Here is a 27,367-nt window from a genome sequence, read left to right on the forward strand (position 1 = left end):
GATTAATTAAAAATAATGGGAATTTCATTTCGCCTGGCAGGTTGTGTTTGGTGTGAAGCGTGCGCCGGGGCCCAATCTTTGAACGCCGAGGCAGCTACCGACATGTGAAGGAAGCTCTGCTCTTCCACCTGCTATCTGTGCTGCATACAAACATGTGCGTGTGTGCCCTCGAACACACACGCTGGCATCACATTCCTTGAGATGCCAGAGCCCTCCCAGGGGGTCTTCACAAAGCGGCGTGGCTTTTGAAAAGCGGGTGAGGAGGATGAGGGAGGGAGGAGGGGGATCCAGCTTGAACACCCACAATATGTTTTTTGGGGACGGTCCCAGTTTTGGCTCGATTTCATCTCCTCTCATCTTTCTGTTTTTTGTTTTTTGTTTTTTTTTTCCTCGTGTAGTTGGGGAATGGCTCTCAGACACGGAACACTAGTTATGTTGGCAATTATGTTAATGGAATGCCATTAGGCCATGATTGTGTATGAGCGAATGGGGAGAGAGGGCATGTTTTCACAGACCCAAGTCAACGTCTGCTTTGATCCACCTCTCGGAGACTCTTTTCCAAAATATCCTGTAGTTTTTAACTGATGGATCTTCAGTTTGACCGTCATGTCAGGGGTTGCTTCATTTCAGGCTATTTGTATTGGGTAATGATGTACTCAGTGTGTGTTTTTTTTCTTTTTTCTCTCTGACGGCGGTGAAAATAAATCTGAATAGAGACAAAGAAACCATCTGTCATCAGCATCACTAATAGCACTGATAGCACGGCCACTATCACGGCATCTCCTAGGTGGAAATCATCCCCATTACCAAGCATCAAGGCTGCTTCCTGCTTCCTGATGCTCCCCGCAGCAGCTTCACACACACAGACACGCTCGTTCCCTTTTTACTCAATCTGCAAAAGACGATTTTTGATGCGTTTGGTTATTTTTCAGTCCTCTCCGTGCAGTGGAGGGATGCAGTAAATGTCTGTTTTTCTTCAGGCTGGCCTCAAAGCGGAGAGCTCCTTTGGCATTTGTGATGTGTCGTCAGCGTGCTGATGTTATTGATCCAGGACCTTCCGAATTCATTAGGAGATCCAGCACAACTGTGCTGCATCTTTATTTATGTTGCTGCCCCCTCCCTGGCCTGCCTCTCTCTCTGTCTCTCTCTCTCTCTGCCTCGCTCCCTGTCTGCCTTCCTCTTTCATCCTCCATGCATTATTCTTTTATTATTCTTTTACAGCTGCCTTATCGCCCGCATTTTGGTGAGGATAAGACCTGTCATCTTTGGGTCTTGTCTGGGGAGATGATGGGAGACTTCAAGGGGTGGGGGGAGGTGGATGGGAGGGGAGGGTGTAAAGAATGCCTGCTGTCCCCCCCTTTTTTTCCCCCCCATTTGAAATGGACCTCGCTCTGTTTTTTTCCCCTTCTCCTCCACCTTGCTCTCGTTCACTCTCGCTCTCGCTGTCTCTCTTTGTAATGAGAATCTCTCCCTAATTGAGGGAGCTGCAGCGAGCTGGCCGAGGGCGGCAGGGTTAGATTGTGATACTGGCTACGTGACCGTTATGCTGATAGAGGTGGCAGATCAATAATTTAGGCCCTGACCTTAATGGTGGTGTTAAAACGCTCATTCCTCCAGAGTCTGGAGGCCTTAAAGGTGCAGAGTTGGATAAAGCCACGGAGCTGGCTCGGATGTGGCGGTGGGAAGTGTGGGGGATGGTGGGAGAAGCAGATAAGAGGAGAGGTGGAGAAAGACAGAGAGGGGAGAGTGTATTTGCAGTCAGCCCCTCAGTGTGTGAAAGGAGGGATCATGAGCGATGTTTTTCCTGCTTCTACATTCAGACTCTCACATTGTCACCAGCATTCATCCTCTTAGTATCTATATGAATGCCATAAGCTTTTCTTTTTTTCTCTCTCTCTTGCCTGTATTTGGTATCTGGTAATGTAATCCGTTTTCATAAGAAATCCTCCACCCATTCTCACTGATGCACTGAATGCATCAGCAGACACCAGAAGTGAACAAAGACTGCGGTAACGAGTGGGTTTAATCTGGTTCTGGGCTTGTCTTGTGCTCCTAGCTTAAGGCCATGCACATTGAGGATTCGGACAGCCATCGATTTGATTCTGAGGGACATTAACGTCACGGCCTCATGCGTCTCTCTGAATCTCTAAGACCGGACTCATTCCCTGCTGGCAGGATGCGACCATCTCAGCTCTCCCCTGCTCCCCCACCACACTCCCCCCTACCCACCCAGCCACCCTTAGGGGATGATATATTAGATATAACCAATTCAATTTTATGCAGCCAGGACAGACGCCCTGGGGACATAAACACACACATTTTTAATACACTCCTCACCAGGAAGCCCAATGCGCCAGAGCCTGCGGCTGCCCTGGGTCTCCTCTCACACTCAATTATTAATGTAACGGCCGTAGTGGCTTAATTAAATAATAAAGACAAGCTCACTGCAAAGGAATGGGCCAAGGACAAGTCAGAAAGGGGAAGTGGCTTCTCTAAATGTCTGTTGTTGACACATATATGAGGATGCAGCGCTGTAAATGTGCAATATTGCAATAACAGTCGCTGACATAAAAATGCTGTATCCATCGCCAAATACGCATCAACGGTTGATATTTCTATGAATTTATTAAATATGTTAAATGAGGAGGTTTCTATAGGAAAAGAAGAAGCCGTGTTCCAACTAAATTGTGTTTTTCCACAAGCCCAGAAAAAAAAAAAATAATAATAATTTGAGGGAGAGGTGTAGACTTTTGGCATCAAGTCTGCTCATAAATCAATTGTCTTGAGAGTCAGGTCAAACAGGGGCTCGCAATGCCTCAACTACATAAAAAGAATGATTTCCTCAGATTATGGATTCCTGCCACCTCAAGGGCAAGCCAGAGGAAGCACTCTGTCTCCGACGTGATGAAATGTGGCGTTATCTTTTACTTTGTTTCATTAGATTCACTGGAGATTACGCACTCTACCCTCAAAGACTGGATTTTCAAGCTTTCTAAGATGAGAGATCTTCTGGCCCCGGGGCAAAAAAATATATTTCCAGCTCCCCTTTCCCCGGCCCGTTTCTTGGGGTTCACGTCTGCTATAGCTCGCAATTAATTATTCAAATTCATTTTGAAATGCGGGGTTACATTTTGAGTGGCTTGTTCAAAGGCAACAGCAGCTTCTTTTTTTTTTTTTTTTTTCCACTCATGGCAAGTAAGCTCTGCCATTAGATTGAAAAATAGGCCCATTGTGTGTGTTGACTTGGTGGCGTACTGCGATGAAGGATTGCGACAAACTGGAGTGTTTAAATCAGCGAATTGAAATTAATGCCCTCTCAAAGCCAGGCTTGCTGACGATACATTAAAGCTAATACTCCAGTGAGGTCGAGCAAATGTTTGTTTATATACATGAAATACGCTCGGAGAGAATGAAATGATTGTATTTCGCCCAAGCAAACACTTATATTAAAGAGAGAGGCAGAAGAAACGATTGTAATGCAATGAGGTGTGGGCGCTCTCAGTGTTTACTGTTTCCTCTTTGTTTCGGAGCAGACTCGTGTATCCTGACACGTTTCACTCATCGGTTTTAATTTTCTGGCCTTTTCTCTCTTTCTGCCGTTTGTTTGCGTTTTTCACGCCTCTCGTTTCGTCCGCTGACACACTGAGACACTCTCAAAGGTCATGCCTCAAGTCTGTCTTGTCACATCACTTATTCAGGCGGGTTTTATTTATTCATGCCACTTTTTGATTTTAATAATTTAATGCCGTGAAATGTTTCTTTCATACAGCTATAAAGTGCTCGTAAAGGACTGTTGACATCTCAGAAAATGTGGTTATATGGCTTCTTTATACGGCGCGGACAATCCTCCATGTAAAGTGTGAGCTGTTGCTGTCAGGAGGAGCTGTAATATGTATCGATTGAAATTATCCCTCACTTCCACCGCAGCCGGAGGACCTCTCAGGTGCCGGGCGAGGAGGCAGACTGTATAAGAGGCTCTTTTTGTACTTTTCTTTTTTCCTTTCGAATTTAATGCCAGCGGCTGAGAGTGGTATTTATTTTCCTCAGACTCTGCTCTGCTATCCTGGAGTTGGCAGAGTGATTTTGTAGAATAGAAACATTATAGACTGTTAGTGTCAAAGTGTTAAATGTGATGTATAGAGCTGGGGGTTTCAGAGGGAGGAGGGTGGACGGGGGTTGAGGAGGAGGCGGTAAGGAGGTGAGCACTGCCAGCCATAACTGGAGCAAGGTGCTCATGGGAGAGAGGAGCCATCCACCATGTGAGGGATGGCAGGGTAATGTGGCGGGAGGTAATGGCTTTTCTCAGTCCGCTGAAACAGAGGGGAGATCATTAGGGGCCGCCGTGCCGCACCGTGCCGTCCGTTTACCCCGACTCTGCCAGCGTCTCCTGTCAGAGCAGGGATGTGGAGACACTCATTGTGTTTGTCTGTCTGTTTTCTGTGGCGCTGGCAGCGTTGCTCCAAAGCGGCGAGAGTGTTTGATTATCATTTTGGACCTTTCTTACCAGGATGGATAGACGCTGACACTTTGGCTTACAGCTGCACTCGGATATTTCCTTACCAAATGCTTCTCCAGCTGTGAAATCAAATCAAAGAGCGAGGCCAGCCCTGATGACAAAAACAAAACTCCTCGACTTCCCCTTTGCTGTTCTTTAATCGGGTATTAATTCAGTCATTGGGCACAAAAGTCTTTAAAGAATAAAGATGGTTGAGATGTTGAGGTGAGAAGTCAGCGCTGCGCTGCTTCATCAGGGGCAGTTTTGACTTTGATTAATTAAAAAGATCACAGCAGTAGTCACACGTTTTATGTTACAAGCTGCAACATAACACATATCTTTATAGTTCAAAACTGGAGTCTTAATCAAAAGAGGAATCGACTTCAGACAGAGATAGTTTGAAACGCACGCAGGCGAAAAGCCCTCAGATCTCAAAGCGAATGTCTATGGCAAAATAAAGACACCCTCTTTTATTTTCTCGGAGGTTATCGCCGGCTTTGGTCTGTGTTTGTTTGGTTCACAAACCATTACAGTGGTTGACATTTATATTTCACTACAGTAGGTGCTGTGAAACACATTATGACTGCAGGTATTTATCAGCAACGCGAATTACGTCCTGACCAAACAAAAGCTTGTGCGGTTGAGCGTTTGGGAATCTTTATTTGTTCTCCTACATGCAGCATGCATGCCTAAACTTTAATCGTGGGGAAAGACAGGTGACGGCGTGGCTTTTTGCAACCCACGTTAGAAATAAAGGTGTGCTTTGTGCATCGGCGAGGAGTCCTCAAAACCGGTTAACAGCACTTTGAGCTGTCGGTCGATTTTTGCCCTGGTGAGCCTCCAGCCCGGCGTGACAGAGAAGATTGGACGTCATTAAGGTCTACACTCTTTCTGTTGTCTGGGGGTGTGTGAAATGGGCTCTGCTGCTGCCAACAGCATGGCCTGTTATTGTGTATCTCCATCTCGCATGTGGAATCTCAAAGAAGGAGCTCGCAGCACATACGACCAGACCTGCATATTCATCTTGTGGTGTCATTTACCTGCACTGTACTGCTTTTCCAGATGTTGTTTTTCTTCTTCTTCTTCTTTTTTTTTTTTTTTTTTTTTTTTTTTTTTATATGCCCTTCTGTTGTAGCCGAAGGTTGGCGACACATCTCTAACAAGAAGATTCTCCTCGTGTCGCTGTCAAGATTCATTTTAACCGTATGAAAAAAAGCCTCGGAGAAATATGATCGCTCCTGTAAAACGGACCAATTACTCCCCATTGACAACCTTCAAAACCCACTTTTATTGGCCGATTCAGCCAAATAAAACTTTATTGCACGAGCAGAAAGGGATGCCGTCATTTTTGCATAGCTTTTCCAAGCCCTGCGTTTATATGATCCCCGTTATTACACCTCTGTGACATTTAAACTTTATTGAACAAGACTTTAAAATCTGTAGGCAGTATATAAAAGATGGGGGAATTTATTTCTTTCAGATGGGAGGAGACTCCCCCAACAGTTGAGACGTGAGCGGAGCAGATTGACATGGTTTTGTTTGATCATATAATTTGGAAAATAGAGCTTAGAGCGCATTCTTTATATACTTATTTTTTCTTTATAATAGGGCTGCAGCTGACTGTGATTTTCATTATCAATTAATCCGCCATTTATTTTCTAGCTCAATCAAAGTTCCATTAACATATCCTAAAACATCACAGACATACTGTCAGTGCCTTGCAGAATGAGACCCCGGGCTTGAAGCTATGGATGAAGCAAATTATTATTGATCAAACTTGTGATCAGTTAATCAGTTCATTGTTTACTCCCAAATTTCAGCAGTTTCCCACGGTGACATCTTCAGATCGCTTGTCTTGTCTTACAGGCAGTTCAAAACCCAAATATAGGGCTCGGTTATTGTCTTTATTGAAAAATCTGCTGTTTATTTTTGTCTTTTGATCCATGAAATATCTCAAAACCCAATTTGATGTCTGCAAATGTCATGTTCTGTCTGGAAAAATAGTCCAAACCCCCAAGATGTTCAGTTTACTGTCACAAAAGACAAAGGAAGGCAGCAAATCCTCATCATTTAAAAAGCCTGAATGCTACTTTTTGCTTAAAAATTTGCTAAAACAATTAACTGATTATCTAAATAAGGGCTGTTTTTTTAAATGGACTGATCGTTTCATCTCTAATCACAGTATCTGAAATGTTAACCAGCTGCAAGGTCGCTGCAGTTTAGCTTCAAGCTTTATGTAACACGACATGCGAGCGTTCCTCCTTTAAAATCAAATGTATTTCCTCGACAGCCAGACAGAGAAACTAAAGCAGGGAAGGGAAAGGCACGGGGAGAAAGGTCCTGCCCCCCTCCTCTGTGTAATTAAAAGGGGGTGTCTGTCAGGGGCTGCTGCTGCTTTGTGTGGCCCCATATGTTTGGGCGCTGATACAGGGAGGATTATTCTGTTTGGAGGCCTGATAACAGCCTGTTTATAACCTTGGCACAGGCTGCAGCCTAATCTGCCAGCAGCACATCTCTCCCCACCTCCACCCCCCCACCCCATCTCAAATTTTCACAGAAAAACCATATTGGCTATTTTTTTCTCCAACGGGGGGAAACAGTCATGACCCAAAAAGACTCAAGTGTTTCACCTATATCTCTCCTTTGCATGTATGGCTGATGTTAAACTGGCAAATTGGATGTGAGCTACGATATCGGGATCATTCAGATTGTGAATGTTAACAGGTGTAAAATTAGTCCGGCTTGTTTTGCTATTTCGGATGATCATCCATCACCGTATACCCAGCGCGGCGCAGCGGTGGTGTGGTTTTTCTTCCGCTGAACATGTTCTTCTTTCCACTTTCAAGGTTTCATTTTGTCGCGTCGTGCAGAATCACCTCCACGCTCACCTTTTCCAGACGTCAGTGCTCCCTTTGTTGCAAAAACTCCACTCTCATTTTTGAAATCTGCAGGCTGATTAGTTCAGCCTTTTGTTCTTGCAGTATATTGCCATCGCGCTGCCTTTCATATGACTGAGAGTGTCATGATTTTAATTCTGCCAGTGCAAACCGCTTTGTGATTTTAAGGCTTTTGTGCTTTTTGAATAACAGCTCCAAATTGTTTCTTTTGAACACCTAAATTATTCATTCCCTGGACTAATTGCTACATGATTGATTTCATGAAATTCATTGAACACTTGTTGCCCAGTGTGGAGGCTGTATTCTTAAGAAAATCTGAAGAAAATCCTACTGACATGCCGGATCAGTGTTATACTGTCAAACACTTCAATATAATTCTACTAATATAACTAGGTTTTGCCTCAAATCACCAGTAGTGGAAAGCAACTAAATACATCTACTAAAGTACAATACTTAAGTACAATTTTAAGGTACTTGTACCGGAACATTTTACCTCATTTTGCATATACTGACCTACATTTCACATACAAACCTATAATCAGCTGATAAAAGCTGATGGACTGTCATAGCCTTAAATACTCAACAGTTTTAAGAAGCAGTCAAAATGTTCTGTACCTCACACATGACGATACATCGATAATAATCATCCAATAATACAGCGATAGGACAGTGACAGTAGGGCTGGGTGATATGTCCACATTGTCCAACTGGCCTCTGTCAGACCATCAACTGATGATTACAGATATATTCACACAAGTGTGTGTGTGCTTGTGTGTGTGTGTGTGTCCCACCCACGCGCTATGTTTCTTAGCTTTTTGAGTTTAAGTTTAAGATGTGAAAACAGACCATTAATTAAACAGGGGCATTCTGCACAATCCCTTTTAATTTGGTACATTTTCTTGCTAATACTCCTGTACTTTTACTTGCAAATGAGTATTTTTACACTGTTGCATTGCTGCTTTCATTTAAGTGAACGACCTGAAAGCCTCTCCCACCGCTGCAGTTGACTGACTATGAATATGATCAACAGTGTATTTGCTTGTTTTTGAGGTGTTTCGCTCCAGGAAAAAATACTGAAACCACATCCTGAATCGCATAATTCTCTGCGAGTCTCTCCTTAAATGTCCACGTTAATAAGAAGGTTCCGACCTTGCTGATGAGTTTCCAGCGCGCTGAATAAAAGTCACTCTCGGTAATGCAGTGTTGCATAGCGAGGACCCTTACCCGGCACGCTGTGGGGAGAGGGAGTGCTCGGAGTGGCAGGCAAAGAGAACTGTCAACCTGTCACATTTCTCCCTCCTCTTCCCCCTGATAAATTAAAGTTACACAGTGTGCGTGTTGTAGCAGCGGAAGGCTGTGCAGAAAGCCTGGCTCCTCAGGTCTCAGGAGATAGCTGGCAACTAGGTCAGACTGATAATGTAATCCGCTGACTGGATCCTACAGCCCACTACATCCAGAGAGAAAAGCATGACAGGAAAAAAAACAAAATGTAGGAGGAAAATAGCAACTTTCATGTGTTGTTGCACTTCCTTAGCGTTACCTCGCTGGCTAATCAAGTTCATAAAGGAGCAGCGTCCATGCGGCCTATTGTGAGGACACGTACAACAAATCCAGCTGCTGCTGCACGTCCATGTGTGCGTATATGACTGCACACACGTGATTATTCCAAAAGTGTAATCCATGTCAATATACCGCACACTCCTCACGGGGGAATCTTATTTACACGGATTCCTTTTTACGCGTTATCTGTGCACCGCATACTGCACTGCACATCCACAACAAAATAGTATCGCGCGAGTCCGCCGGGAGAGAGTGACAAGAATAAGTTCCTGCATCAGCAAGGTGCATTTTCATTCCCATGCAGTACTCCAGAGAGGCTCTGTGGGCCCACTGTGACAACTCTGCCTCCCTGCAGGTGTGGAAATGAAACAGGGCCTATAAATAGCCCAGGCAGCTGGGAGTGGAGCACTGTAGATCGGGGGAGGTGAGGGAGGAGTGGGGGAGGATTAGAGGTCCAGCTGGGGATGCAGGTGTGTAGAGGCTGACCGACAGAATACGACTGCTGTCTCACCCAGGGGGCCGGGGGGGGAGGGAGGAGAGCTCCATCCAGACCGTCAACGCGACGTAAAGTTAGCTTTATATTTAAAAACACAGCGACAACAGCCCGTCCACCAAGTCTGAATGTGAAAGCTATTCTCCAGTTCATGACTTAAATGATAGTTTTTATTTGGAAAATGCGTCTGTGATGCCGTTCCAGTAGAGAAATACTATTTAAATGAGTTTGCCTTGGAGTAGCTTTGTCCTAATGCACTGAAATAAAATACAAACAACAGTAATAACAGGAGAATATATAGAATGTACAGAAACATAATCAGCGTTCAGTGGATCAGTTTGGACTCAAACTTTCAGTCCTCGTTTCTGTGTTTTTCTCTTTTTTTTTTTTTTTTTTAAATGAACTGAATTGAATCCTGGTGGAACTTTTGACACTGTTTCCATGGTTACAGCCGTCTGACTGTTGAATGTTCTGCTGCTGACTGCGACTCAGTGACACCTCTTCTTCTTCTTCTTCCTCCTCTTCTTCTTCGTCTTCTTCGTCCTCTTCTTCTTCTTCGTCTTCTTCGTCTGTGCTGTGTCTCAGCGTCAACAGCTTACAGAACAAACTGAGTGCAAATATTCAGGATTTTTTTATGAAGAGCTTATAAAATAGGATGTATACAAATACTAATAGTGATTTCCATCAGTGTGCAGCGGAGGATGCGGGTCATTGTGACAACGCTAATGAAAGCAAAGCAGCTGTTCAAACAGGGACGGTCGTGTGGCAGTTTGATCTTATTTGAGGTTTTGCTTTTCATGGTTTTACTTTTATGAACACAGTATATATTTTATTGATCTTTCAACACAGTAGGACAGGCGCATCCTTAACTCTGCATTATTCACTATATTGACAGAGCTGACCACAGCACCGATGCAAGTGCAGCGTCTTGTGATTGGTAGAAGTGAGCTCAGGCTTTCGTGGTGGATGAAAAAAAAGGTGACAGGTGCTCTTCTGCAGGTCTACAACCTGCAGTGGTAGACCTGTTCGGGGGTTTAATTTGGGCTGTTTCAGCAGCTTTGGTTTTTGTGTTTTTAAAAGTCGCCGTGACCCGGCTTAAACCTCTGTCGATTTCTGACCTGAGTGGGTCAGCTTGTGCTTTTGTGAAGTGGAATCTATAGGACAACAGCTGCTGACTGAAGTGTTAGTGAACAGTGCTGAGTGTGTTAACCTGTGACAGAAGCATGAAAAAAAAAATGGGTCAAACGTCGTTTGGTTGATTGATTGGTTGAACATGCGCTCGCTCAGTAGTCCCTCCTCATACACGTTTCTCTTATTTGAACGGGATATTAGTGTTTCTGGCGTGTGCTGCTGATGCCACAGGGCTGTCTGCATAGCATAGTAGTGTTCTGCATTACAGAGAGCAGTGTTGTCTTTATTTTTTAAGATCAAGCTTCTGCTTTTAGGGCAGAAAACGCTGCTTTCATTCCCAATGGATGACTCGATATGCTTTTCATGTAAACGACGTCTAGCACTCGCACACTGGTGTTTGCATTAATGCATTAAGTCCTCAGTACTATATGCTTTTTTTAGCTGGAGGCAAGAATGACACATCCTCATCAAAACACACACTCCCCCGCTTACAGTCCCACTCCAGTCAGACACACAGACACACATTTCAGCGCTGATTGACAGCAGGAGCTCCAACTGACCCAGTATTCTGCTACAGTGAGACGATTCCACAGGCCTGTGATTAATGACTAGGCTTTATCCGCTAGTGGTGTGGTAGGCCTGCCAGCCAGGCCACTTAGACTGCCTGGACCACTACCTCTGCTGTAAACACTCTCTCTCTCTTTGCCTCTGTGTTTCTCTATGTCGCTCTATATTCTGCCCACAGGCAGTGCATTGTCATATTCATTGCTACAGCTCTAAACCTTTGTCCTAAGTTGACTCCCTCCAACACACACGCATGCATTCGTAAAGCATCACCATGAACTCATGATGCTGCAGCTTCTCATAGCAAACTATATTAAACTGTTATTTGCATCATTTGTGCATTAGGACCATCTCCGTAGTGCTGAGTGAGGCATCGTGCATAAAGATGGGCTTTGTTTTGTTTATGTAAGATTTCTGGCTCAGACTTGTTTTTTTGAATCCATAACAAACCGTCATCTGTCTGGTACACGGTGTAGTTTGAAAAGCAGATGTTAACAAAGATATTTGACTGAGACATATCTCTGTAGCAGAGTGTGAATTGGAGCTGGCCTCACTAATGGACAGTGATCCCTCACATTGTTTTTCTCTCCTGACAGCTAGGGGCAGACTAAGCATCAGTAGTCTTTTGAGCACCAGGCCTCGGAAAAACAGTAAACCTCGCAGGGATTTCCGTAGTTGTGACAGCGTCCGAACAAACTGCACACGCAGTGAAACAAAGCCGATTTGACTTAGTGTGCCTTGATGGGAAGCTCCCTGATAAATGCAGGGAGAGACTTTATTTCCTGCCGGAGCAAATCTCTCAAGTGTTACAATATTAATGGGCCCTCAAAGCCTATCAAGCACTTGGATCGGTCCACCTGCCAGATTCTACGCTGCAACTTTGGGGCCACTTCTGACTTGTGTTTTGATGAAGTGTATATAAACCTGGAATATTTCCACCGTGTGCAAACACAGGTGGTTAATTGATTCATCGTTTAACTTAGTGATGAAGTAAAAACACTCGTTTCCAGCTTCTGAAATGTGAAGATTTGTTGCTCTTCTCTACCGAGTGTCATTACAACCAGAATATCTTTGATTGTTGGACACGAGCAACAGGAAGTGGTGGCCATAGTTTCATGCCTCCTCGAGGAGACAGCCGTGGCCTGATGCATCATGTGCTCGGGTTTTGTGTACGTCCCATTCTTCAAATTTGGCACAAATGTTCACTTGGACTCAAAGATGAAGTGATTAGATTTTGGTGGTCAAGGGTCAAACATCAAGGTCACCTGGACTTAAAAAAAAAAAAAAAAAAAAAAAAAAAAAACATGTTATTGACCATAACTCTGGTTCTGCTGCTATTGAGCCTCAGGTGATTGTCATTGCACCATGTGATGAAGCTCTCTATCAGTCCTCTGTCCTCTGTAAAAATAGTCTCTAAGTGAAGAACTTCCAGTTCACCTTAAAATACACCTTCAAAGTCTGACAGACATGGATGTAAACTGCAGCTTATTTAACATATGACCATGCGGCGGTTCTATTTTCTGACAGTCTGAAAGTAGAGCTGAAGTGATTAGCCAATTAATCTATAAGGTGATCAAAAGTAAATTAACCTGCAACTATTTTAATAAACCATTAATCATTTTTCAGGAAACAGTAGCTGGTTGCAGCAGCTCAAACGTGAGGATTTAATACTTTTGTCATTTATTATGAATAGATTTAATATGTATATATCTATACGGGACTTTTACAGTGACTAAAAAAGAAAATATTGTGAGATTAAATAAACGTTTTCAGATGAACTTTCACTCCTGGAATATCATTCTGCAAGACCCACCACACTGACGGGGTTCTAGTATTTTTAGCCTTTCTATGGTTTGTCATGGGACAACAAAAGTGCCCTTTGTAGTTTTATGGGAATGTGATCTGAACTTGTGGAAGGCTGCAGGGCTTCTGCAGTATGACAGCCATGAGGGAAGCTAAAGAGTGTGCCAGTTGTCTCACCAGAGATTACTCTTTAAAATAAGCGGGGCAAAGCCAAAAGCGTCGTGGTACAGGAATATCACTGCTCAACCAAGCAACTCCCGAGCAGCTGAGAAGAACGCAAGATTAACATTTATCACAGCTGACATTACCCGTCAATTCATATTGTTCACGTAGAAGGATATTTACTTACATCTACTTATAGGTAGATGCTCAGTTTGGATCATATCTATATATAGAAAAGACAATAGGATCATATCTATTTACAGATGAGGCATTGGCATATGGCTAACATTATTATCATGCCATTCAAAGCACTCAGTGACCACTTGTGCTTTATGGAGAGGAGCGTTGTCATCATGGAAGATATTGCCCCCGGTGGAGACGCAATGCATCATGGGATAATCTAAGTAACCACTCAGAATCTTTTTTAATAGTAGAGTACAGGCTGAACCATGTGACTCTGAATGAACCAGCAGCATCTCAGTGTGTTTCTGTTCTCTGAATTTCATCCCCTACAGGGTGGGTGTAATTTGGTTCTTCCAGAGAGGCAAACTGCGAGCTGGGTTTGCTATCTAGCGATGTTGTGTAAAACGCGTGTTCACATGTTGTCGAGTGAAGCCGAGCACAGCGAAGCAGAACCGGCAGCACTATTGTCTATGAGCGGCCATATGGTGGGTGTCCTTGCATGGTAGCTTAAGGGAGCCTTTCTCCCTGAGATGAAGCAATTTTGTTCAGAAATGAACCTCCTCTCTCAGCCCTCCGTGTTCATCAGACCCTGCCCCATCACCCACCTCTGAGATCACACAGTGTATCACCGGTCCCCCCAGACAGCCAGGAGCAGGGATAGCAACCCGGACATCCCAGGTAGACCTAAACAATCCCTGTCACGCCGTCTCCCCCTTGTCAAAAAGCCCACCCCTACTTGTCTAGCCCTGCTCGATGCCTCCAGATGTGGCTTAATTTACTGCGACTCTGCTAATTGCTGTAATTAAGGATTAATTACTGTTAATTACCTTCGCATAAACTCATCACCAGTCAAAGAGCGGAGCCTTATGAAATGTGCCATGCACAGGAACACACACACCACAGGGACTTGAGGAGGATTGTGTTACCGGACCTCTTGTTTCATGACTTGTCCTGGAGCGTAGGGAGCACTTGTAGGGCAACAGTTCGGGCAGGAGGCTAACTGTCATGGACCATCTCCTCCTGGCTCTGAGTGCTTCACACGTCACCTCCTCACCAACTGTTGCCCGGGACAGTATCCCTGCGCCGGCTGTCATTTGATTAGAGGCTGGCATTTGTTTGGTGAAAAGTAGATGACAAATTTGATTCATCGAAGAAATTGTGTAAGATTGTCTGCTGATGTTTCTGACAGTGTTAAGTGTCTTTATAGCCTATAAACAAAATACAACTAATATGAACCTCGCTAGCTTTGAGCCGGATATCAAACTGTTGAGTTAATCTTGTTCAGAAAGCTGCCAAGTGCTGAAAATTTCCATCAAATGTTTGTTCAGATTCTGCGTCTTCTTCACATATTCATTCGTCAAATATGACCTGATCCAAATCATGGCCTTCAGTTAATTAAGTTTATACTAGATTTTTTGAAACAGTACACCAGTTATGGTGACCGAAAAATATGTTTATGTTCCTCAAGGTATTGAAAGATTTGGTGGCTGAATAAGGGCTGGCTCTAGAAGTTCATGTGAGGTTTTGCTCATCATGTTGGAAGGCAACAGTGTCTACAGCTGCTCTGAAGGGCCACACTTGGAGTGAAAGCCTGACCTTCACACACATGATAAGGGACAGAAATAGTAGTGTAAAGGAGGGCTTAAGGTAGAAGTTCACATACACACATCTGGCCAATGGCTGCATGAAGTGTGTGTGTGACTGCCAAATTGTCATTTCGGAAAGGATTGCTGGATGCAGGCCTCCAATTCTGATGTCAGAAAGGTGTGGAGGGAGTTTCCAGAGCTGTTTGACCAAATGACAAGCAGTGCTGTAGAAGGCAAGGCCAGTTCATTTGTATGTAGCATAGCATTTAGCGTACTAGCCCCTGAAGACAATTACCATGTAGTTGCGCAGGTCCTGTTTGTCCATGCCCTCTAGAATAACACATAGAAGCATTCGTGACAACTTGGTTAGGTTGATGGTTACTAAAGCCCAGAGGTTTGCTAAGGTTAGCGGGGTAGTTGTTGTCATGGTGGCAATAATAAACATGTGGGTAAGGTTAGGGTACGGTCGTGGTCATGCTTAGGAAAAGCTTGTGGCTGGAAACATGAAACAAACAGCAGTCCTCCTTTGCTCTTGTCATAATTTCTACTGCCATAAGAGAGCTTTGACGCTTGAACGTAAACATCCCTTTTGGTGCATTCTTTGAAACATATGATGCGTTCTTCTTGGGAGGACAATCTGGAGTTGAACCATCCCAGGTTTGAATTGTGGGGAGCTTCATTGCATGTCATCCCGCCTCTTCCTCCCCTCATTTTCTGTCACCTGTCTGCTATGAAATAAAGGCAAAAACACTTACTAAAAGACTTGACATCAAAAGGTTAGTGTGACCTGTCATCTGTGTACTTTGTGTTTCCGGTTGCACCATCCTCTCTCCATAGAGATGTCTTTGTCTCTGTGTGAGCGGGCCGACTGTGCAGCCCGCTGCTCCACAAGCTCGTGACTTCTCCTCAGCTCCTCAGCCACTCGAGTTTCCAGTGCAGCCTGGAGCTGTTAAAACTGCACGGGCTGAGCATGAGTTTGATTCAATCAAGAAGATATATATTTTAAGACACCTTAAGAAAGACTGACAGCCAGGGGGCTAATGTATTGCCTATTTTGAATAATGAATTATTTTAATGAAGGCTTTTAAATGGGAGTGCTCTGTGTTGGTGGCAGGGCGGTGTTCTGAATGGTCTTCTCCTCTGGCGCTGGCTGCCTCATTATCAGGACAGCCCCTCAGGCCTCAAACTGGCCTGCTTAAGCCTCAGATGATGACGATAATTACCGTTATTAGGAGTAGCTGCAGGGGGAACTTGTTCTGAAAAACACCAAGCTGAGTTCTTGCCTCGCTTGCTGCCGCCGCTACTGCCGCATGAGAAACTACCGATCGCCAGTGGAGAAAGCCAGAGAGCGAGAGAGACAGAGGGAGAGGAGGGAGAAAAAAAAAGGAGGGGATGAGGGGAGCGGCCACCAAATCCGCCTAATGTGACGCCTGTCAGCTCGTCTCCCACCAGCTGTCACCTCCCAAATGCACTGGGGTTCATTTTTTTAATTGACACCTCGCTTTCCTATTCCATTTCTATTTTTCGCCTTTCATTTTCCCTCCATCACTCTCTTCCCTCCTTGCCCGAACCATCCACATCTCCTTGTCTGTGTCTGTCCCTCCAGTATTTCTTTGGTGTTTTTCCTTGTCCTTGGTATCCCCCATCCCCCCACCCAGTGTCAGATACAACACCCCGGCTCTGCCCCCTCTCCGCACATGATACTCGAGATAGCTGATAAAACACAAAGCTGTTTTAGAGGTACTTTATGACTATGCCCTTGTGTACTGGAGGCTGTACAGCTTCCCATTATCTGGTGATGGAGAGAACATTTTGGGCCTGAGAAAGTTTCCCATGAGTTCATGGAAAGACCACAAATCTAGCTTTCAGCTAACAGAACACAAGACTATTTAAGCAACACGATATTTAGGAATTGTTTTCAATTGTGGCGCAGACTTAAACTACAATTAGTGATTTCAGAATGATTGTGTGTTTCTTTATTACAGCCCAGATTCAGTTCAGTAGAAATGACCACATATACAGTAAATTGGATGTAATGGAACCTAATATTCATTTAGTGTTCTCGGTAATGACAATAACATTGCTTTGTACTGTGGTTTACCTCTACTGTGTGTGGCAGGAAGTGAAATATGGCACAATGCAGCGTTTTATGGTGATTGCTTCATTGGTAGTGCTGGGTTTTGAACATTCACACTTTTTTTGGTACCAGCTAAAGTTTTTCCTTAGCACTTAATATGGATAACTGTCATCGTATGAGTCATGCTCTACTGTAAGGCTGAAATGACTAGTTAATTAATTGATAAGTTGGTTGACAAAAGTATTCTCATAATTGTCATTTTCTAGCAAAAATGCAAAACATTACCAAGTTTGAGCATCTTTTTTGCTGCTTCTCTTGGACAAAACAAACAATTTAAAGACCTTCGGGTATTTTTCTGACTTTTTTCTGGCATTTTTTCTTCCAAATGACTGATGGATTCTCAACTTACTCTTTGAATGGACAGTTTTTGGTTTAAACCTGAAGTTTAGTTGCTTTTTCAACATGGCCAAACATGCTTGGTTACTGAAACATGGTGTGCAGGAGGAGAATTGTGCGATGTGTTTTAATTGTGATGGACCTGAAGGTCACACTCGTCTTCACCTCACTGTGTGTGCGCTCTCAAAGTGAGAAGTGAAGACATTCTTGGAGAGGACTACTGCACATGTGAGTGTATTTGTGTGGGACCTTTGTGGCTTCAGAGGCAACATGTCAGATACATAGCATGACATGTGGGCCTTTAGGAGCCGAGCCATCAGGAGGAGGATGGGATGGTGGTGGCGTGACAGCAAGGCGAGAGGACAGACCGCTGTTTGAAACTGGGTATTAAAAACCAAAATATGATCTTTTTCTAACTGTAATCAAGTGTTTTTTATGCCTACACCAGACCTTAACCCCATTGTCGTGACAATATGAAATTGAAATCTGCAGAAAAAGGCAACTTTAATTCTGCTGGTTGGGTTGAAAACATGTGAGGGTTGGAGTTAGAAAGGTGTGACCTGACCAGACCTCTGAAGCACGCTCCTCATCTCTGCTTGGGGCTAGCTGCTCAAAGCTACATTAGCCGCTACTAACATAACGCACCCAAATCTCTGACCAAACTGTGGGCAGTCACATTGCATTATGGGTAATGTAGGTGCCAATGAAGGAGAATAATAAAAGATAATATCTTTGCCGCATCGATTTTGATCACTAGTCTTTAAGTGTTGGACAGTGCAGTGCTAAGTTGGTGGTGGTTTTGTCTTCCCCCGTCAGAGTAATTATACAAACACTGTCGAGGTGCCTATGACACCTCAGGCTCCGTCATACTATTAGTTGCTCTGCCTGCTCCGTCGCTACAGTCTACAGTCATTGCTGGTTGATGTTATGTCACACCGGTGCTCCGGTGCGGGAACGTCACCACAGACGCCAGATCTAAAAACTCTGGTCTACTGCAAAATACAGAGAGATTTATCTGGTGGCCATAAGCTTAATCAGTATTGTGTGAACTTATTGCCTTGAATGTAACATTTATATGTAAAAGTCCGGCACTCCAGCGTTAAGGCCATTTAAATTACACAATATTTAAAATACAGCAATTGTTTTCATGGCATAGGCTTTATTGTGAGGTATGATTAGTAATTCCACAGTGATTGTCCTTTCTTTATCAAAGCCACAATTCAGCATAGTGGAAATGACCACATGTACAGTAAATTGGATGTAATGTAACATAATATTCATTTAGTGTTCTCAGTTATCATAATTGCATTGCTCCGCACTGTAGTTTACCTCTGGTGTGTGGGTCAGTATGAAATATGTAACAGTGCTGCATCTTAGGAAGACTGCTTTATTGGGCTTGTATCAAATGCAGATGAGAGCAGGATGCTGAACTCCTTCAAGGAGCGGGGAGGGGAGGGTTTGTATTAGTGATACTTGTCATGTCGGCTGTAAATCACGCTGCTTTTTTCAGGTTCCTAGGTTGTTGTTGTTTTGTCTCAGAATGCTGTGTGGCAGGGATGAATGGTGGTGATGTTACATTATCATGTGGCTGTCGCTTTCACTCCTGCTGACTGGTCTGTGACAGGCCCACACACACACACACACACACACACACACGCACGCACACACACACACACACACACACACACGGTTGTGTCAGGAGCAGGCCTGATTTATTAACTGCTGAAACCCTAGATGACGTGTGCCCACACAATCAATAGAGAGCACAGCCACTGCCTGGCCCTCTCTGGGGTCATGTGATGTGGACAAGAGCTAGGCAAGGAAGGACACACACATACACACACACACGCACACACACATATATATACGCTACAGTGCTGCAGAGTGTATTGCATTACTGTATTGATGGGAAATGGATCCAGTCCAGTGTTGGCTGCTAGCTGCCAGTCAGAGGCAAGAAGGGTGAACTTTCATCATGGCTGTCAGGGACATCACTGCTGCCTTGTTTGACCGTAAATCTTCCTAATTGTGACAGAATACTTCAACATCATTAATTAAACATGTTTTCATTTAAAAGCACTCGCAGGGCGCCAGGCTGGGTGCTCAGGGTAGTCTGCCAATATGCATAGCTGTGTATTTTTCTTGTGTGCGTGTGTGTGCCTATTTGAGTGCTTACACTCATGCACAAAGTGTATGTTTGCATTGTGTGTGTGTGTGTGTGCACCTTGATTCTCCCTGTATGAGTGGGTGGCTTAATCGTCATGTTTATTTACACTCCTGTTGTCTGCAAACAGCAGGCAGTGTGGCAATGGGTATGAGCCAGCTCTTAAGGAAGTAAAACAGCAGAAATTAATTTTGTCAATAAGCAAAACAAAGGCTTATTCTTAGAATCCCATTCATTATTCAGGAAGTGGCTGGAGAATTGTTTATGATGCATATTCATTTTTTATGCGTTGCCTTTTTGGGTTTAGTGCCCCACATCTCAGGGAAGGAATTATACAAGAGCGTGCACAAAGGGGAGGAGAGAAGAAGGAGGGAGGGAGGGAGGGAGGAAGCGACAGAGAGGGGAATTGTGTCCTCTCATTGTTCAATTAAGTCTGTCGGTAATGATCAAGATTAGATGATGGCCATCTTCCTTTTATAGATACTAATCTGTGACTATCTGTGGAATAAGGGAATGGCAGCAGTATGGACGCCATGCCTTTGTTGCTACAGTAGACTACAAACTGTGTATAGAAGGTTTTTGGTGTTGGGGGCATGTGATGTATTGTAATAGAGGGCACTTCCCTCTGTCAGGTGATTATGTTAATGTATAGTCCATGGTTGCAGAGTTCACAACGAGCACTCTGACTGGCATTGAGGGCTAATCGATTTCATTGCTATTACTGAACAGAAATAAATAAAGCTGATGGCTGTGGTTAGGGTGATTATGCCACAGCACAGTGAATTGTTTGATTTTCCTTATTAATTGTATTTATTTAATCCATTTCATGCTTTTAGTTGTGCACTCGGGGACTTGGAGGGAATGAATAAATCACTCTTAGGCTCATTAGATTCCCCCTCTGGTTGGGATGTGCCACTATTTTGTCAGAATGAAATTGGCGAGTGTTATAATTTCCCGCTGGTGTGATTCACATGAAAAATATCCACGTATCCATCCACCAGCACATGTGCACATGCGCCCACACACCCACACACACACACACATGTATGCGTCTGCTCCCAATCTGAACTCCTGACCTTTTCCAGCCGTCTGATAGCCATTGACATTTGCCTCTTGAGCTGAGCTTGCTCACGTGTTGGAGCTGATGGGAATGGATGATGTTATTGCTGGAGGAGAAAAAGAGAGAGAAGGAAACAGGAGAGCGAGGGGGGGAGGGGGGTTGAAAAGAGGAGGACCAGGGTAGACAAGCTCCCCATGCGGCCCCGGGAATCCATCTGGACCCCCCTGCTCACCAGCAAAGGTCACAGGGCGACTCAACCTTACATCCTCATTACAAAAGAGCCGTCGCTGTGACCGGAGACTGTTGGCTACAATATGGCTTTACTGCTCCGTCACACAACCTGTCATTTACCCTCACTGTCTGCAGTCATCATGGAAGAGACGTGCAGGGTGTAGTATTAGATCGCCCTCCTGAAACATTTTGATAGATGCGTGGCTTAAAGTGTGTATGAAAAACGGTGTGGCAGTGCAAGCTTTGTCTTTGTCCTTGAAGACAGTGGATGGAAGGAAGGGCTGCACCTGGTCGCCTGTTTTCAGCACCTCTGAGGAAACCAGGACGCTCTGCTGCTTTACCGAGGGAGCCTTCTGGTGGCAGAAAGAGGCAGGGCAGTACAAGTGATTTTTAAATGAAAATTCATGGAGAAACACCTGTGTGTTTCACGCTCTGGAACGTAGTTAAAATAGCATTATTCACATGGTCAGCGGGTTTTTCCAGTGTGCTCTCAGAATATCTGGCGAGACTGCATTTGTTTATGTGGACGTGAGGCGGATTTTTGTGTTGTTTGTGCGTGTTCGTCTCAGCAGGCCTGTCTTTGTTGTGCTTCCATTTCGCTCTCCACACCATGGGAGCTGAGTGTCAGTTGAGAGCTGTAGGTGTGTGAATATGTGCAGGTTCAGACCCCCAAACAAGCGTGTAGACAGACCTCAGTGTCACCCTTCACTCTGTGAATGCAGTGCTGCTGTTCCAGGTGTGGCGCTGTTGCTGATTAACCTCAGTGATCTCAAATCAAGTGATCATTGAACCTTTCACCTTTTCCAATTTTTTTTTTTTTAATTTGTGTTGTTTGTTTTCCTGTTTAAATGGAACCTGACAAGATAATAAAGCCACTGGCCAGAAACTAAACATAGTCTGAGCATAAGGAGAGCAATGAAAGATGAACTCTGGTGGAAGGCTGTGTTAATTTTTTTTTACATGAAATGATAGCCAGAATCGATAAAATTATAGTTTTATGGTCCTGCCTAGCTGCCAGCCACTGTGAGGCTGCAGGTTTTTATGGCTCAGACTTGAACTATTAAAACGACGGCCATATTTCAGGGAGTTCACTTGGGAGGCTGGAGCGGGAGAAATAGTTAAGACTTAGTCGTAGTTAAATTCTTGCTATTTGGTCTTTGGTTTGAACATCCGTGTGAATGGGAGTGTCTGGCACTGCTTTCACGTCATTTTCTTCTGCCGTCCTCAGTGCTCAGTATCCGTGGCGCCCAGGAGGAGGAGCCTCCAGATCCTCAGCTGATGCGACTGGACAACATGCTGCTGGCGGAGGGCGTGGCCGGGCCGGAGAAAGGCGGTGGGTCGGCAGCCGCCGCAGCAGCCGCGGCGGCCACCGGTGGCATCGGTGCAGACAACTCAGCAGAACACTCCGATTACCGGGCCAAGCTGACTCAGATCCGACAAATTTACCACACGGAGCTGGAGAAGTATGAGCAGGTGGGCAGGAGGAATATTGTTGCTTACCTCAGTTATTCAGCTTAGTTCCTCTCCTTTAAGTATTTTACCGTAAATACAAAAGTTCATCTGTAGGATTCCAATATATCGCACTTTGAACATGAATATTCAAAGTGTGATATGACAGGAATATCTGCCCTGTTAATGTGTCCATGTTCTGACCCTGACCTCTGACCTCTGCCTGCAAAGCGAAGCAAGCCAAAGGAGATTTTTCTGTTGCGGGATGACAAAAATAAGATGAAAAAAAGCAGGAAAATTAAGAGGGATTGTGTATATATTGAGTTTGCAGGTTCTCCCTCAAGTTCCTTTGTGTACTTATATGGTGAGAAAACATCTCGCTGAGGTGAATTGGAGACTTTAAAAAGCTCGGGAGTGCATATTATCCTTTCGCACCATTACTGCTTGGCATCGTATCCAAGGTTTTTTTCTTGCCCTTTGTCCAATGCATGTTGGATAAGGCCCCGTCTTTGAGCCTTAAGAGGAATAAGTTGGTATAAATTATGGATTTTTTTTTTTTTTTTTTTTTTTTTAACTACATATAACACTCTTGAAATCAGCTCTCGCAGGCCAATTCATGACAAGCCAAGCTTTCAGAGATGTTATCTTCGGCAGGCAAGCAGCCATTATATCAGTCACACACCAGCTCTTTTCCAAAGACTGTAACATCTTGTCATTCCCTCGGAAAGTCAAAGCGTTCTGGGTTTGTCATCTTCTCCGAGGAAGGCTAGTCATCGCGAACTGTCACAGTCAATACACACCTGAGCATTTTTGTGTCACCGCTCTACGTACACCTTGGCGTGCGTATGAGTGAGTAGTGTCTGGCGTGTGTGTGCAAGCAGAACGGCGGCTCGGTGCATCACTTTGACTGACGTAACCCTGGTGTTGACAAGCAGCAGACACCTTGACTCTGAATGCAGTCATATCCAGTGACTGATTCAGACAGAGGGAGAACGAGGTAGACTGAAAGATGGAGTGAAAAGAGAGAGAGACAGTTTAAACCTCTTGAACGTTAACGGGACTGAAAGCCTGCTGTCATTTTAGATTTCTCTTCACTTGTCACATTTTCTCTTCCATTGAAGAGAAGCCTTTTTAATATTCAGAGAGCACCGCGAGTCTCGCTGCCTCCACTGTACGACTCCACCGCCACATTTGTTTTGCCGTGAAACATTGCACTGTCTGCTGCTTTAATTTAGACTGCTCTTATTACCTCTAACGCTGCTGCCGTTACACACTTCTTCTACGAGGCCAAGGCCTACCGGAGAAAGCGCGGCCTCTCCAAAATCCAATTTCATTCTTTTTGTTCCGTCTGAAGCTGCCGAGCCTCCGCGATGGTTATTCTTTTTATGAATCCTGTCTGTCTGTGCATCCAGGCGTGCAATGAGTTCACCACCCATGTGATGAACCTGCTGAGGGAGCAGTCTCGAACACGACCCATCTCGCCCAAAGAGATCGAGCGCATGGTTGGCATCATCCACCGCAAGTTCAGCTCCATCCAGATGCAGCTGAAACAGAGCACCTGCGAGGCCGTCATGATCCTGCGCTCACGCTTTCTCGATGCCAGGTCTGTGTGTGCGTCCATGTGGGCGACAAAAACTAGGAACTGTGTACCTTTAATGTTTCAGCACTGTTGGTGTCAGTGAAGAATTCATGTATTTGTTGACCGTGTATTTCTTAAAAATTTCGATTCTGTCTGTGTCCTTTCTGCTGTCTGTCCAGACGAAAGAGGAGGAACTTCAACAAACAGGCGACAGAGATCCTAAACGAGTACTTTTACTCCCATCTCAGTAACCCCTATCCCAGCGAGGAGGCCAAAGAAGAGCTGGCCAAGAAATGCAGCATCACAGTGTCACAGGTACCCAGAAGGAGCAAAGCTGTCAGCACTATAGGAATATTCTAGTAATAATATTTCCCCATCGGTCTGATCCATGACAATCAAAAATACTCAGTCTAGCGTCCCAAAAACCAATAATAATCAGGTGTAGTCCATGTGGAAACCAATTATGTCATAGCACCCGCAAAGGCTGGTGCTAAAAGATGGTGTGCTAACTGGTGCAGGAAGCATAATCCAGGCTTTGGTGTTGAGTGTTAATATTCATCGTCTGACTTTCTTTGGTTCGTTTGCACAGATCTGTGATATCTTAAAATCGTTACAACTCTTATCCTTGCTGCTTTGACAGGTATCAAACTGGTTTGGGAACAAGAGAATCCGATACAAGAAAAACATCGGCAAGTTCCAAGAAGAGGCCAACATGTATGCGGCGAGGACCGCAGTCAATGCAACCAGCGTGTCTGCTCACGGCAGCCAGGCGAACTCCCCATCAACTCCCAATTCAGCAGGTGAGCTCAGTCTCCAGCTGATCACAGACCGCTGGGTTAAAGTGAACGAAGCTCTGTGGATAGACGATTCTTTTTATACCAGAGGGGACACAGACAGATGCGCAAGACAGAGCACAATAACATTCTCATACCTGAGCCCCGACTCAAGAATTCAGTCTCTGGTGCTGTTTGATTTAGACTAACAGGACGCCCTTCTTCTTCTGAACTAACCCAGTAATATGGAGTTGCCTTGCCCTTCTTGCTCCATTTTTTCTTCTTCTTCTCTGCCTTTTTACCGTCCATCTCTCCAACTCGTTTTCTTTCTCTCTCTCTCTCTCTCTGTTATTGACCTCTTGGTCTCATGGACGTTAATTTTTCCTGCCTCTTGTCCGGTTGACCTTGTGCATGCCATTAAGCTGCTCAGAGGGCAAGCGGAGTCTTTTGTCATATAGAGACTTCGCAACTGTATTGGATTAGGACCGGGTGTTGAAATCAAGTTACGCGATGGTCTCTTTACATCTGGGGAGCTGGGGTCCATTAAAGGACGACGACGATTCTTTGGGTCTTCCTGCAGATCAATTATTACTTCCTTAATGAAACACTAGCAGCACGGACGTTTAACTATAATATAATCCATAAGGCTTGTTTAAACTGGACTTAAACAGTTTTATGATGATTATCTGTCTCGTGGTTCTTGTTGGCTGATTTTTCCTTTTAAATTATGCTTCAGTGATGTTTTAATGTGCATGTACTGCATCTGTAGCGTGCAGGTTTGCAGAAAAAGCCTTTTTCATGATGCCAGCTGCCCTCCCAAACTAACCCACTCAGTGCACTTTTGCTTATGCATGATCATTTTAACTCCTTTTTCTGTTCCTCTCCTCTTCCCTTCCCTCTTATCTTTGTCCTGCTCTCCTTGCTCTCTTTCTTCTCCTCTGCCTCTGTGTATTCTCAGGTTCTGCTGGCTCTTTTAACATGTCAAACTCCGGAGACTTGTTCATGAGTGTGCAGTCCCTCAATGGGGACTCGTACCAAGGGGGGCAGGTTGGGGCCAACATACAATCCCAGGTAGGCGCCTCTTCAAGCCTAGTGTCCCACATCACTTGTAACATTGTTCAACCACTGTCCAGTCGGGGAGAGCAGAGGCCCACAACAGCTTGACCTACGCAGTGAAACAGAGGTTACACTTTGCCTGAAGCGTTACGTTAATGTAGAAGCCATTGTCAACCGGCAGTTGAGTAGACGACTGCAGACAGTTTTGGAAATGGTGCAACACTCATCAGCACTCCTGACAACAGTTCACATAGCCACTGGTGCACTGTAGCTCCCTGACCTTGCCCCAGTGGACAGTGATGACCAACACAGTGCTTCTGAGTGTTACAACTCTCGCCATAGATTAAGGAATCACCACCCGAGGTGATATTCTCATTTGGTTTCAGTGCTTTTGGCATCATTTCTCTCTCCTTCTGTCCGCCTCCTTTTCTGTTCAGATCAGCTCGCCAAACGCTTTAGGTCGTTCATGAATATGCAAAAGGGACGACCCTTATAGGAGGTAAAGAGGTCTTTAGGGTCGGCCTTGAATTAGTGAAGCTCATGTTCCTTTAAAAGGTTATATTTTCGGAATGTGTCAGAGTGGCTCTCAGGGCTGTACAATCAAAAGAAGGCGAAAAAGTAAAGAGAAAGTGTAGCTTTGACTGAATGGGCCTCATCTAGATCGGTTTCATTTGTTGTGAAATCCATACAGCAGGTGCGTTTTCATGCGTAACCTGATGGGCTGCTCTGCCAAAAGCTACAAAGTAGCTTCCAGTGAATCCTAGAAGAACACAGAAATGGCCTCACTCCAAAAAAACTTTTAGAGCAAAAGATTGCATGACGTGACCTCAGTTACGCCACGTCTGTATTGGCAGCCATGTTGTGTGAACAGGTTTACGATGTGAAGATTCATTCGTCTCGTGTGGTAAAAGACGAGAATCAGCACTGCCAGTATGAGCTGCAAAGTAGTGTTTTTAATGTCGGGTTGTGATGTATTATTCAGCCACAACTACAAATGCATCCATAATTAGCTATTTCTTGTAGTTTTTCTTGTATTTTCGTCCTTTTGCAACGTCTGTTATCAAGCTTGTAATAGCGGCCAAATCATTCTGATTCACTGTTTGTAACCTTTTCCTGTTTATGGTACCCTTTTACTATCAGACTGACCTTTCCTTGTGCATGGCTGTCTTTGTTATCCAGAGCTTTTGTCTGACCAGGCCTTTTGTCTGTGTGTCCCCGCTGTTCCAGGTGGATACCCTTCGCCATGTTATCAGCCAGACCGGAGGATACAGTGACAGCCTCGCAGCCAGCCAGATGTACAGTCCACAGGGCATCAACGTAAGACCTGTAAACAATCTCCTTCTGTCCTTCTCGACGTTTTCTCTGCTGTCTTGCTGTGCAATGACTCCACAGTTGCAGGATGTGTATATTATTGTGTAATTTTGTGTGCACGCTGGGATGCCATTTAGCAGAGTTAGCCAGGGTTGGGCTGTTGTCCAGCCAGTTGCCCCCCTGCTCCAGTCATGCCCTAGGTGGCAGGCAATGAGGCAGCTACCAGGCTGAGTAGCTGGACACGCTCCTAGTCTGTCGGAAGATATTAGCGTTAGCGAGACACCTGCAGACGACAGGAACAAGGACACAGGTGTCATCCTCCCTCCCAACACTGCTCTCACACTGGCACCATAGGACAAGTCATACCCCTTCCAAGACTGGCTTCACAAAAAAAAAA

The 27,367-nt window shown here is 44.6% G+C and overlaps 1 protein-coding gene across 2 annotated transcripts in view; it reads left to right on the top strand.

Annotated features, from left to right (window-relative positions):
- The window catches only part of pbx1a (pre-B-cell leukemia homeobox 1a), a 47,833-nt gene that overhangs the window by 14,534 nt on the left and 5,932 nt on the right, over positions 1-27,367 (top strand). Inside the window, exons 3-8 of one of the 2 annotated variants that reach the window (XM_076744728.1) lie at positions 22,031-22,275; positions 23,664-23,854; positions 24,010-24,145; positions 24,471-24,630; positions 25,562-25,674; positions 26,887-26,976. In XM_076744728.1, the coding sequence (XP_076600843.1) occupies positions 22,031-22,275; positions 23,664-23,854; positions 24,010-24,145; positions 24,471-24,630; positions 25,562-25,674; positions 26,887-26,976 (935 nt within the window). The remainder of the gene's footprint in view (positions 1-22,030; positions 22,276-23,663; positions 23,855-24,009; positions 24,146-24,470; positions 24,631-25,561; positions 25,675-26,886; positions 26,977-27,367) is intronic. The other variant, XM_076744729.1, reaches the window with a different exon arrangement.

Source organism: Chaetodon auriga, chromosome 12 (assembly GCF_051107435.1).
Source record: "Chaetodon auriga isolate fChaAug3 chromosome 12, fChaAug3.hap1, whole genome shotgun sequence".
NCBI lineage: Eukaryota > Metazoa > Chordata > Actinopteri > Chaetodontiformes > Chaetodontidae > Chaetodon > Chaetodon auriga.